Genomic DNA, 14,214 nt, shown 5'->3' on the forward strand with positions numbered 1-14,214 from the left:
TGCTTGTTTGTTTTTAATATAAAAAAGATCTATTTCTGGCCCTTTCACAACAAAAGTGTAATGAATAAGCCTCAGGCTGAAGGAAATGTAAATTTGCATCTGTAGAAGACAAAGACATTGGACAATAAAATGGGATTAAGTACAGAAAGGATATTTGTGTTAGTTAACATATTTAATTATTGCAGGTTTGCATCATATTCTGAGTTTGCATGTCAATGGTTTATTAATTTTGAGGAATGCTGAATGTGTTTTTGTGCAGGTGAGATGAATAAATGCAGGTTCACATTTAGTCTAGAACTACAGTAACATGTTTACACAACGCCTCTGCACTTACTCCCAACGGCAATCAATAAATGGGAAAGTAACTGCTTATTTGCAAAAGTAAATCAGATATTTTCTTGTAAATTAAAAAGCAATGTGTTACTTTATAGTTACCTGTAAAAAGTAATTTGATTATAACTTGCATTAAACAATGGCAACAGCAATATGAAGATACAATTGTTCAATTAATACTTTCATTGTATTCTTACATTTAATATAGTTCATTAACTTGCACGTTAAAATATTAAAATATTTCTGGTGTCATTTCACATTTGATTGTTGTAACTTCAAATCCAAGTCTGAATATGATCTGGTGCACGAGTAAATTCATTTTCTGTCACCATCTGATGAAGTCTGGAAGGAGTGCTGCGGTTGTTGTGGATTGTAAGTGGCTTGGCTCGTGGTCCGGGGTGAAGCAGGTGAAGTGAATAGTGTTAGCGATGAAGCTCCTTCCTCCTCCGGCTGCCTTCTCTGATTCTCTGCATCCGGTAGGTCTTTCGGGCCACTTCACGTTCCTTCTCCTGCACCTCTGTGTCATCCAGCACCTCCAGACTGGGGATCTGACTGATCACATACTGCCTGTCATACACAAATATAGTACTTAGCATGGACTATAATAGTATATAAGTGACCCTGGACCACAAAACCAGTCTTAAGTCGCTGGGGTATATTTGTATTTATTTATTTTTTTCCAAAAAATCATTATGATATTAAGAAAAGATCATGTTCCATAAAGATATTTTGTAAATATATCAAAGCTTAATTTTTGATTAGTAATATGCGTTGCTAAGAACTTAATTTGGACAACTTTAAAGGCAATTTTCTCAATATTATATATATATTATATATTATATATAATATAGTTGTATCTCAGCAAAATATTGTCCGATCCTAACAAACCATACATCAATGGAAAGATTATTTATTCAGAAATGGTGTATCTCAAATTCAAAAAATTGACCCTTATGACTGGTTTTGTGGTCCAGCTTCATATATAATAGTACGTAGTATGGACTCATATTTATATGACTTACATATAAAGTTGTTATATTGACAAAATGGCACAAATACTACAGCACAGCTTGCTTATTAAGATATTGTTTTGAGAAATTGTATTGCAAAACATGACCACTAGATGGCAGTACACCCTTTTGAAAGAAGTGTGCTTGATTGGTGCACTTGTAGTATACTTTAAATCTTGGAAGCACATATTTAAAACAGCTGTATGTGCATATAATATAATATTAATTAAATAAAAGGCCACTTAACTGTCTTAAAGTGAGACACTTTCATGACTGTATCTTAGCACACTTAAGTACACTTTTAAAAAGTGACCTTTGTAATAATGTCAAATTAAATGTTTAACTTTAAAGTGCATTTTAAATCATCAATGTTTTAATAATCTTTTGTCGGGCCTAAAGAAGTAGTTGAAACACAAGTACTTGCTTAGAATTTGAGCTGTAATGTGTTATTAAATATTACATTTAAAGTTAGTATATTTTAAATTGCAGCATCATCATTAGAAATGCATTTAAATACATGACATACAAGTTTCAACAGAAATGAAAATAAAGTATATTTTAGTTTTCAGCAGTATTTTAACCATATTTCAAAGACAATAGAAATAATTATGAAATGACATATAAAGATGCACTTAAGTCGGTAAAACAGCACTCTTAAATTTAACTAATTACAGGTGATATAAATTTAAATTATAATACATTTTCTTTAATTGTATTTAACATGCAATTAAGCATCCAAAAACATTACATTCAGTTCAAACTTAAGTATATTATTTTAAAGTATATTATTTCCATAAAAAGTATGCTAAAGCGTACTTCTTTTTCAAAGGGGTATGTACCATCTGAAGTTTTCAAAACAGATCAAAAGTCATAGTAAAATGTATATATTGGCAATATAATGCTTACTACATAATTGCAGATTTCATACATCTCTTCTTCTCATGCTTACCTGTAATCCATATACTGCGTGAGACTGCCTCCATTAAAGTAACTGGGTGCCGCTTCATTGTTCATCATACTGAGAATTCTACAATGAAACCAAACAGATAAATCACTGGAAGTATAAAACCACTATGTCTACTGAGTAGTTAATGCATGAGTGAATGGGATTCTGAACTCACTTGATATTTGGGAACTTGCCGCAGATCTCCTCCACAATGATGGGCAGGTTGCTGATTTTGTTCTTGTTGATCCACAGGGTGGTGATGCTGGGCATGTAGGGGAATTTGACATGTGCGCTGTAGTTATTGCAGTCCAGGATGAGTGTGCTGAGCTTCTCCAAACCAGCCAAAAGAGCCGGGTTCCGTTAGAAACTCAATTAAGGGCAATCACATGAAAAGTTAACCCTACACAGTCAAACCAAAAATGTGACCCTGGACCAGTCATAAGGGTTAATGTTTTTAAATTGAGATTTGTACATTTATTCATGACCACTGTTACCTTCCCAAGAAGCGGTCGACCAACAAAGATCACTCCAAAGCAGAACGTGTAATAGTCTGCGAGGTTGCAAAAGTTCCCAGGGTAACTTCTAAGCAACTAAAGGCTTTTCTCACATTGGCTAATGTTAATGTTCATGAGCCCACCATCAGATGAACACTGAGCAACCATGATGTGCATGACAGAGTTGCAAGAAGAAAGCCACTGTTCTCCAAAAAGAAAATTGCTTGCTAAAGATCATGTGGACAAGCCAGAGGACTATTGGAGAAAGGTTTAATGGATGGATGAAACCAAAATAGAACTTATTGGTTTAAATGAGAAGCTATAATGCTCGGAGAAAATAACACACTGCATTCCAGCTTAAGAATCTTATCCCATCTGTGAAACATGGTGGTGGTAGTATCATGGCTCGGGCCTGTTTTACTGCATCTTGGCCAGGACAGCCTGCCATCATTGATGGAACAATGAATTCTGAATTATACCAGCAAATTCTAAAGGAAAACATCAGGACATCTGTTTAAGAACAGAGTTTCAAGAGAAATTGGACCATGCAGCAAGACAACAACCCCAAGCATACAAGTGGTTTTATCAAAGAATGGTTAAAGAAGAACAAAATTAATGTTTTGGAACAGCCAAGTCAAAGTCCAGACCTTAATCCAATTAAACTGTTGTGGAAGGAGCTGAAGCAAGCAGTTATAGGAGGAAACCCACCAACTTCACCGAGTTTATGTGGTTCTGTACTGAGGAATGGGCTAAAACTCCTACATCTTATTGTGCAGGACTGATCAGCATTTACAAGAAATGTTTAGATGCAGTTATCGCTGCAAAATGGGGTCACACCAGATACTGAAAGCAAAGGTTCACATACTTTTGCAATGCATAGATATGTAACAACAGATCATTTTTACTCAATAAATAAATGACAAAGAAAAGATTTGTTTGATTGGATGCTCTTTGTCGAGTTTCAGGACTGCGAAAAGCTGATGATGTTCATATTTATGCAGAAGAAATATAGAAAATTGTGAATGGGGCAACAAACTTTCAAGCAGCACTGTGTGTGTGTGTGTGTGTGTGTGTGTGTGTGTGTGTGTGTGTATCATAACACTTTTTGACTTCCTCAGTTTGTGTAAATCCACATGGGGTTTAGAGTATAATTTTTTTATCCACAGTAATTTCACACTTGTCTAGTAAAAATATGTTGCTTTGTTTCATAATTACAGTGTATATGCTTTTCTTTATTGTCCCTCAAAAATTGGAAGTGAAATGTGACAACATGCCCCATAGGTGGGGTACATTGTAACATATGAGGGGCACGGTGTAACAAGACCATATGACAGCTTAAAATGTTATCTGATCTAATGAAGAAAAACAAAAAACAAGACAAACTAAAATATTTTGTCAATAAAATAAAATAAATATTTATTGCAAATAAAATAATGGTGTTTTTTAAAAATGTAAAATAATCTGATTTTGGAGTTTGACTATGAACACTTGCAACCATGCTTGGGACGGCCCACATAAACAAGCTTTATTGTCTTGAAATAATCATTTCTGAACATTAAACACTGACTGTCATGCTGTCATGTTTTACTATGGTAAAATAAATGTTCAGCGATATCTTCAAAAGATTTTTGAATTTGGGCGCACTTTTTTCCTCTATATAATGTTGATATGGTAACTAGTAAATACTGTAAATTTTGTTATGCTAGCGTGTGTGGAAATATTTAAACCACGTGTGTTACAACGAACCCAGCGTTACTTTGTGCCCCGCACTCCCCTACATTGTCTAAAGATGAAGAAAGATACATATAAGAAATATAGTTACACACATAACTATACACACGACAAAGACATCTGATTCCCAAAAGGATACTCGTCCAGCAAGTTGTAACTGCGGTCCAGAACCTCCAGAGTGTCCTGCTGCTGAAGGATGGTGTCGTAGGGAATCTCCATGAGGCTCTGGTAGGCAAAAGAGAGTCTCTGGAGGCCCAGCACCACAGCAGGGCCGCCGGGGGTCGAGGGCCCGGTCTCCATGTCACTGCTCTCACACTCTTCACTTCGATCAGCAGCCCTCCACCACGGCATCAGGACACATAATGAGCCGATCCACCTCCACACACTGTGAAAAACATGTTTGAGGGTTAGTTAAGGGTGGAGTTACTCTGGTACACGGTCAGCTTATGCCAAGAATTCTGGGTACATTTGGTGTAATACACTGTAAATAATATATTTATCAATTTTTTTTTAATTAATTGGGAATACGTTCTAAAACAAACAAACAAAAAAAACTATTTCAGTCTTTTAACTTTTTTATTTTGTGTTTAATTCATTGTTACTTCTTTGTGACATTTCTTTCTAATTATTTGTGAAATTTCCCAGCAGTTACTTCCCAACACTGACTAATACTCATCAAATCCTAATTAGCTTCTTAGAATTAAATGGGAAGTCAGGGCAAGCTTCTCAGGCTGTATGCCGACTGTGAGACCGCCTACAGATACGTGACTGGAATACAGTGTCGTAAATATACCACTGTCGTGATTACAGTGGAAAGCTATGCCAAAGCTGTTGCCACAAGTTGTTTTTCATCAACTGAAACAGCTTATTTAATGAATCGACAGGCTATCAGCTAGTCTTCAACACATTTGCCATTAAACATTGATTTGATCTATTTTTAGTGTTCACACACCAAAAAAAAAAGTTGTTTTATAAGAGTAATCATGGACAGTTTTATTGGACAGAACACATGCTGGGTTGTTTTCAACCAACAATTTGGTAAAACGTTTAACCCAACCTTCTGGGCAGTAACCCAATCGCTAGGTTCGTCCATATTTTACCCAGCACTGGGTTGTATTTAACCCAGCATTTTTTTAGAGTGTAGAATTCAGTTTACGGCACTTCTCTATGACTCTGACATATAGCCTAAATTCAATTAGGTCAAGGCTGTAATGTGTATAGCTGTTACACTGTCTCCAGTGGCAGAAAAGATTATTATTATTTTTTTATTGAATCACTCAAATTCAATATTTTACAGTAGCCAGGTGGTGAACACAAAGAAAAAGAGATACAAAAATCAATGAAATAGAAAAGGAAAAATAAACAATAATAAAAAAATTACATAAAAACATGGAAATATTTGCACACATTAATACACTTAACAGCTTTCTTGTTTATCAGATTGCAAATAGATTTTAGGTATTGCTTAACTTCTGTATCCAAAGTGAGAAACAATGGTTTATAATCGCCGTACATGCATTTATGTATACTAAACTTTGCCAGCAAAAGTAATACATTAATCAATGACATGTCGTAAGTGAAAAAAACTAACAAAACAAGCTGGGAATTATATTATTTCTAACAAACGAGCAGAAACCTAACCAAAAATTGGCTGCGTAAGGACAACTCCAAAATAAATGAAAAAAGTTTCTGTGACCACAAAATGTATATAATGTATCAATATCACAGTTATATCTGTTTACAAGGAAATAGTTACTGGGGCAGCCTAATATTTACAAATGAGTTTGAAAGAAATTTCTTTGACTTTATTTGTGATTAAATATTTATGAGGTAATTTCCAGATTTTATGCCAAATCAAACCATCAACACAGCTACTCCAGAAAGCTACAATAGGAGATCTAGAGACAACATCCCTTTGAAAAAGGGCCCAAACCTGTTGGTTATTGTGTTTGCCGCAGACCTTGGTCTCTCCCAATGATTAACATCTTATACATGCATTTGTTACCGCCGTAAAGCAATCCACCCTTTTCGCTGAATTCCGCGGGAAAGAAACAGAAAGCATTGACCTTATTATGACTCAGTGTACCATCAGAATGAACTGATATTTCATATGGTTGCAGCCAAATAAAGTAACACAACACCAAGGCCATTTAATTGTATTAATACATTATTAATAGGTCACATTATTCAAATAAATATCAGGTGGTGCTTTTAAAATCTGGTATTTTTTCTTCAGAAATGAACTGTATGGTATTCATCAGAATTTCCCCACCCGCAGATGCAGAAAAGGAATTCACCAGCAGGAAGATCACAAAGAGTTGAAAGAGAAAGCATGATTCATTCAGTGCATATGAAAGATCACATTGGACACTTCAGAAAGAGACAGCATGATGTGAAACTAAAGTGGATCAGGATTACAGAAAAGAGCAGTCATTTCAATGAAACCTTACTGACATATGTACATTACATATTTACACATCAATGACACAAAAGAACCATTTTTGGTTCCCCATAGAACCTTTAAGTGAACAGGTACGAAAGGTTTTTTTTTTTTGTGAAAATATTTTAATAATTTTCCACTATGAAGAACACTTTGTGGAATGGAAAGGTTCCATGGATGTTTAAAACTTTTTAATATTCTTAAAAGTCTAAGTAACATTTTTATACAGTAACAAGAATTGTGCATTTGGTATTGTAGGTCAGAACCGTAACACTTACCAGGGTTTGCAGCTCCAGCAGTGTCTGTACTGAAGCAGTGAGTGCACATACGACCCTTTCTGCACAAATAAAATACCTTCTTTCATGGCTGGAAATGGGATCACAAGATGGGATAATCACATTGCCTGTTAACCCTTTCCTTGGGGTTTACATGAACGTCATAGAAATGTCTAAAATAGGTCAACAGCTTTTATGAATCAGCTGATGCTAAGTGTGCCTGATTTTAAGCTGACCCTTTTTAGGATGGATGGATGGATGGATAGATATTGTTTATTTTTAATTACAGAAAACCCAAAAGTTATATTTTTGGCAAATGAATAAGCGTCAGGCTGAAGTCTCTGCCTCTACACCCAATTTCTCTTAACACGAGGACAGGAAAGGTGTCTTATTTGAAAAAGTAACTCAGATATTTTCTTTTTCATTTAAAAGTAATGCATTACTTTACTAGTTACTTGAAAAAGTAATCTGATTACGTCGCGTTACTTGTAATGCATCACCACCAACACTGCTAAATTGTATTTTTTTCATTTTCTTTCTTTTTCTCGCTCCTCCCTCATCTTCTACATTGAATTATATTTCTGCAAAGAAAAAAAATAAAAAAAATAAAAATAAATTGCATGCAACAATACAATACAAAAAAAAATATATATATATATATTAGCATAAAAAAAGCTTGCATTGTTATTCTAATATCATATTACCCTGATGGAGTTTTGTATGTGTGTATATGGCACTGTTCTCTGTCAACACAACAGCATTAGTCATGAGATACTTTAACCTATCATGTGGCATTCTCTTTATGATTACACAGGCTATTAATAGATTTTATGGTGCATGTCAAGAAAATAAAGTGTTGTTTTATAGTCGCATGCACCAGGCGTCTTCAGTGTTTTCCATTTCTCTGGTGATTTTACTTTAAAATGCAAATGTCGTCGCTAAGAAACTCCCCTTGTTTTTGTTTACAGTTTTGTTCTAGTCTTCGCTTTCCATATTTAGACATGATGCAATCCGGCCTCAACCAGACGCTCTTGTCCAAGCCCCGCCCACCGCTGGACTTTCTGGAAACGTATCGAAACGCGGCTACGTGATTTCCAGCACGCAAAGCACGCAAGCCCCGCCCCCTTCGCATTCTATATAAACGCTGGCCGTCACTCACAACGGCATTTCTATTTACAGCACAGAAGAATGAAATACATGAAACACGACCCGAGCGCGACATGTTTATGAACAAAGCGACCATGGAGTATATGTCTGAACTGAAGTCGACTTATTGCTCAAACGGTGTTATTGAGTACGTTAGCAACATTGGAAAACCAAACCGTCACTGGAGCGACTGCCATGCGACAGGCTGAACAAACAAACAAAGGTAAGGATATCTTTGAGTTTATCAAGAAACAGTCGACATATATTGAAAACTGAAATATTTGTAGTCGATGTAGAAGTAATTCGTCGAGTAGTTTAGTTAAACACAGGCTAATATGTCCAAAAATCATAATTTAAATCCAGCAAACGTGGTATTACCATGGCAACCGCAGGTGTTGTTGTTGTGAGTAAACAGCCCATAATGAAAGGTGAAAGTGTCACTCATACTCGGGTTACTTTGGAAATGTAGATAACACTTTACTTTAAGGTGTCTTTGTTGTTATACTAACAATAAATTATGCATAATTGCATGCAAGTAACCCTAAGCATAACCATATAGTTAATTAATATTACGCAGTACTTAAATATATAATTATGTTGTAACAAGGACACCTTCAAATAAATTATAACCTAAATGTATCAGGTTACAGTTTACAAGTTACCCCATTAAACACGCAATAAGTAGTGTGTACATATTTCATTTACTTTATTAATGTAACGGATTACATTTGATGCTACTTCTCAAAATTCAATTTTTCTTATTTAAGAGCCGTCGATGCAATTTATGAAATAAATAAAATCTGTATGTGTGAATATATTCAGATGTTTGTAATCGTTAACATTTTCATAAGTAAATGTAATTTAATTACTTTTTTTTTTTCTTTTTTTTTTCTCAGTAACTGATTACATTTTATTTTGTAATTAAATTAGAGTTATTCCTGAACACTGGTCCTAGTGTGTTGTAGCAACAATGCAGTCAAACCTCTTCTGAGTGATTGAGAAGCTCTCAGTGGTTTTAATAGCTATATCTGACCCTCGACCACAATACCAGTCATAAGGTCAATTTTATGAAATTGAGATTTATACATTGAAATAAGTTTCTTTCCATTGATGTATGGTTTGTTATGATAGGACAATATTTGGCTGAGATACAACTATTAGAAAATCTGGAATCTGAGGGTGCAAAAAAATCTAAATATTGAGAAAATCACCTTTAAATTTGTCCAAATGAAGTTCTTAGCAATGCATATTACTAATCAAAAATTAAGTTGATATATTTACTGTGGCAAATTGCCAAAATATCTTCATGGAACATGATCTTTACTTTTAATATCCTAATGATTTTTGGCATAAAACAAAAATCTGATAATTTTGACCCATACAGTGTATTGTTGGCTATTGCGACAAATATATTTGTGCTACTTATGACTGCTTTTGTGCTCCAGGGTCACATATAATGAAAGATATAGATTTTTTTTTTTTTACCGCATAGGTCTGATTTTTATTTTTATTTTTTTTACAGATTGAGTGTGATTATGGCACCATTCACCATTTCTCCACATCATCCACTGCTGTATCAGTGCGGTTTACCTCAGAAAGCTCTGCTCACGCAATCCAAGATGAGTCCTGAGCCTTTGTCCGGTTCACCTGGAGCGAATGAAGATCTGCTTCTCAGTCATTATCACAGAACGTCCATCATGAAGATCAGAGTCCATCTGTGGCAGGTCGTCTGGAGGGTCATTGATTTCTGTATGAGTGTGACCGAGCTCCTCAGCTCCAAGATGTTTTTCTTCATCTGTGTGGGAAAAAACATGACCATGACCGGCGAGTTGAAGAAGGGCGGCCTGGAGGCCTTAGAGAGGCCTGAATGCCAAATCAGCGATGGAGCTTCAGAGATGAAGGTCGTTATGGAGCTTGATGATGACGAGTCTGCTGCTGATGAGAGGGAATCGTCAGTGATTGACTCTGAGGAAGATGAAGCCAGTTTCTCAGAATGGGAGTCTGATGAAGAAACCGATGAAGAGGACAAGGAGGACTGTGAGCCAGAGGACGAGGATTCTGAATGGTCAGATGAGGATGATGGAGACTCTGAGGCATCAGCAGAGAGTCTTGAGCTTTGGGAATTGTTTCTCAACAGCGGTGACCCCTACAATCCTCTGAGCTTCTGCTCGTCCATCGGCTCCAGAACAAACTCAAAGCAAAACCAGCAAACTCAACCTCCACCAGCAACAAGACCAGAAGAGTGTGAGCCAAAACCAGACTCAAAGGAGGGCGGGAGGAAGGTAAATATTTGTTTGTTTTCATATTATACTTTTATTAATTCTATTTTCATTAGTGCTGTCAAATGATTAATTGCATCCAAAATAAGTTTGTTTACATAATGTGTGTGTGCTGTGTATATTTATGTATAAATACACACACATGCATGTGTATATATTTCAGAATTGTATTTATATATAAAATATATATTTATGAATATAAATGTATACATGTAAATATTTTCAAACTATATACTGTCTTTTATATATACATAAATATACAGAGTACACCCATTTTGTAAACAAACTTATTTTGGATGCGATTAATCGCTATTAGTAACTTGACAGCACTAATTTTCATTGTTATCATTATATATCATCACTTGGATTTTTATTTTAGTTTAAGTTTTAGTAATTTTATTAGTCTTTTTTTTTTTTTTTAGTAATTCAACTTATTTTAAAGTTTTTCAAGGCAACATTTCTAATTTCTAATCTAATATTTATTTTATTTCAGCTCAATTAAAGGTAAAACAACTTTTAATCATTGTAGTTAACAATAACACTGAAACATTTTTAGATGTATAGAGAAAACAAACCGAATCAAAAAAAGTAAGTATTATATACCAGTATTTAATATAAATTCAACAATATAAATAGTGAAATGTAAATAAACAGTAATAAAATAACCATTAACGCCTATTTATAATATTCTCAATTATACATAATCTTAGGCAGAATTTATCATTTTCATTTTTTAATGCATTTTCTTTTTTCAATTAACAAATGGTTTTTAATGATTTCTGTTTTGGCTAACAATACCAGCACTGATGGAAACAAGCTTTTATATGTACAGACAAAACAAACTGAACCAAAAACTGATAAATTAATAATAATATTTAAGTGTTCTTTTAATTAATTGCTTAAATTAGATAAAAACTAAGTTAATGTAACAAGTCAGTAAACCGTAATAAATCAACTATTTTTGGTATTGTGAATTATTCACAATTCTTTACAGAAGAAAAGCTGTTGGTAAAAGATTGAGCAGCAGGCCAGAAATAAGTTTCAGTGAATGTGACTGTCACTGTTTTGTCAGCAGATTATAGTTGCTATAATGAGGCTAAAAACATCAAATCATCCTCCCGTTATAACAGCTGAGGGCAGCTTGTATTAAAGGACTTCCTGTGACTCAGGATGTCATGTGACACGTGACTCATGCTGCATGACTAACGCGTGTAAGGTTAGGGTTTGAACAGAAACTCCCATGTGTGCTCCTCTGATAACAGGCCTGTGTTTTGTGTTATTGCAGGTGTGTTTCAGTGATGAGGTGATTGTGCGCCCCCTGGTGGCGTGGAGTTTCGCCAGCCGGGCCGCAAGGGACGGATCTTGTTGGATGCAGATGGCCAGAGACCGAGAGCGTTTCAGAAGAAGAGCGGAGAGCATCGAGACGCTCCTAAAGCCCTGCCTGACGGCTGAACACAGAGCCGGCGTGTGGGAGAGACTTCAGAGAAAAACATCCTCAATGCATCATCCTCCAGCTTAATGTGATCATTTTCATAATGATCTAGATGTTGTAGTTCTTTTTTTTTAACTGTAATTTGTGTTGTTACAATAGCGTGGTGCACTTTATTTTTATGTGTTTGTAGTCTTGGGATTTAACTTTTTAGTTTTGCACATGTAACTATTGTACTACAAAACACTGTAATTCTAAGACACTGCATATCTTCTATGGCAGCTGAAAAATATTAAACTTTTCTGACATGTATGCTTTGTGAGTTTTAATTTCAACGTGTAAACATTTTTTCCTATGCACTTAAAGGAATAGTTCACCTAGAAATAATAAAAAAAAATTGCTAGAACTTTACTCATCCTCAGGCCATCCAAGAAGTAGATGAGTTTGTTTCTTCATCAGATTTGGAGAAGTGTAGCATTGCATCAGTGTCTCATCAATGGATGCTCTGCAGTGAATGGGTGCCGTCAGAATGAGAGTCCAAACATCTGATAAAAACACAATCCACGCCACTCTAGTCCATCAGTTAACCCATCATTAATGTGTTTTAACCTTTAAACTGCTGCTTCTGGCTAAAATGAGTCCATAACCCATTATTTTGCTTCTGTTGTCGCTCACACCAAAAGACACAGACATTTGTTTTTGGACTGTTTTGGCTTTTAAACACTGCTTGATTTCTGATTCAGACGAGATTACTTCTTCACTGGAGAAAGCATTATGGATAGAGGACTCCTATTTGACGCTAAAGCCTTAATGGATTGTTTTTCTTACATGCAGCGTTTCACTTCATAAGATGTTAACAGATGGAGTGGATTGTGTTTTTATCAGTTGTTTGGACTCTCATTCTGACGACACTCATTCACTGATGAACAAGTGATGCAATGCTACATTTCTCCAAATCTGATGAAGAAACAAACTCATCTACTTCTTGGACTGCCTGCGGGCGAGAACATTTTCAGCAAATTGTAGTTTTTAGGTGAACTATTCATTTAAATATTTTTGCATGTTGGCAAATAAAATGTATATGAACTTGATGTATTACGAATATTGCTTAAATAGGTCTTTGGTGAGATATAGCATGTTATACAACAGGACAGGCTTGATAATGTCTACTACAAATAAACATTCTATGCAGCCATTCACAATGTCACCTTTCCACCAAAGTATCAATATGTTTAGAAATGTTAGAAAGTGTTTTAGAAGGGTTAGGTGCTTGTTTAAGCATAAACATGTTAAGAAAGACATCATGCACTGTTCAAACATGTTCATTTGCAGCATGTTTTTATTAAATAAGGTGTAAAAATACAAACTCATTTGGTTACAAAACCATTATTTAGTGGTAGTTACAAAATTATTAATCTGTTACAAGTCACAAAATAAATAGTCTTTGTATACTTGGTCCCTGTGTTGCATCTGGGTCTGGGAGACCGAAAACACACACACACGTGTACGTTTGTTTCTGTGAATTGCGGGGACTTTCCAATAGACTTCTATGACTTTTATACTGAAATTATATTTTCTAACCCTAAACCTTAAAACGTAAAGTATTAACCTAAACCTGTTTGCATTGTTACACTTTCAGATAAACATCAATTACCATTTTTAATAATTTTTTCCCTCAAAAATGTCAGGTTTTACTGTCCTTTTGGGGACATTTGGTCCCCACAATGTGGCAAAAACAAGTACACACACTCTCTCACACACACGTTATAGCCATTGCATTGGCTTACAGTACATATTGTGCATTGCATGAGCAGAAAGTTACACAAAAATACAAAAATCACACTGCTTTAGAAAACTACAGCTCTGGATGAGTGGCGAAGCATTAAGAAACTGAGGTGATGCTCAGTTTCTCTTTGAAACGCTGATGCAATTTTGTGGCATAGGTAGAAAGCAGCATGAATGTGTCACTTGTGTACAAACCTCAGCTGAATCTGTGTTTTTATTGCATACTGTACATAAGGTTTTTGGCATTTGGATAAATCACTGTTCTGTTTTGCAATGATCAAAATGATCAACGGCAATTTATTATTTTGACAAATGAAGATACAAACTGCAGAAAGCCTTTAAAGTC

The 14,214-nt window shown here is 35.1% G+C and overlaps 2 protein-coding genes across 2 annotated transcripts; one reads left to right on the plus strand and one right to left on the minus strand.

Annotated features, from left to right (window-relative positions):
* Positions 1-201: 201 nt before the first annotated feature.
* LOC306869581 (leucine-rich melanocyte differentiation-associated protein-like) lies at positions 202-4,889 on the minus strand. Its single transcript, XM_079416355.1, has 4 exons — positions 4,654-4,889; positions 2,465-2,647; positions 2,293-2,370; positions 202-900 (listed from the first exon to the last, which is right to left on the minus strand). The coding sequence occupies exons 1-4, from the start codon at positions 4,863-4,865 to the stop codon at positions 756-758; spliced, it is 618 nt and encodes a 205-aa protein (XP_079272481.1). The 5' UTR covers positions 4,866-4,889; the 3' UTR covers positions 202-755.
* A 3,502-nt stretch (positions 4,890-8,391) lies between these two features.
* Positions 8,392-12,394, plus strand: LOC306868795 (uncharacterized protein). The gene is made up of 3 exons (XM_079415173.1): positions 8,392-8,598; positions 9,898-10,657; positions 11,940-12,394. The coding sequence occupies exons 2-3, from the start codon at positions 9,911-9,913 to the stop codon at positions 12,171-12,173; spliced, it is 981 nt and encodes a 326-aa protein (XP_079271299.1). The 5' UTR covers positions 8,392-8,598; positions 9,898-9,910; the 3' UTR covers positions 12,174-12,394.
* The last annotated feature ends 1,820 nt before the right edge of the window (positions 12,395-14,214 follow it).

This window comes from Barbus barbus (assembly GCF_936440315.1).
Source record: "Barbus barbus genome assembly, chromosome: 1".
Classification (NCBI taxonomy): Eukaryota; Metazoa; Chordata; class Actinopteri; order Cypriniformes; family Cyprinidae; genus Barbus; species Barbus barbus.

Bases quoted from the DNA above. Each gene is read 5' to 3' on its own strand.
- LOC306868795 (XM_079415173.1), top strand. From the start codon at position 9,911: ATGGCACCATTCACCATTTCTCCACATCATCCACTGCTGTATCAGTGC. The intron at 10,658-11,939 runs GTAAATATTTGT...GTGTTATTGCAG, and splicing joins CAAAGGAGGGCGGGAGGAAG to GTGTGTTTCAGTGATGAGGT.
- LOC306869581 (XM_079416355.1), bottom strand. From the start codon at position 4,865: ATGCCGTGGTGGAGGGCTGCTGATCGAAGTGAAGAGTGTGAGAGCAGT. The intron at 2,648-4,653 runs GTATCCTTTTGG...GAGTTTCTAACG, and splicing joins AGTTACAACTTGCTGGACGA to GAACCCGGCTCTTTTGGCTG. The intron at 901-2,292 runs GTAAGCATGAGA...TGTGTATGACAG, and splicing joins ACGCAGTATATGGATTACAG to GCAGTATGTGATCAGTCAGA.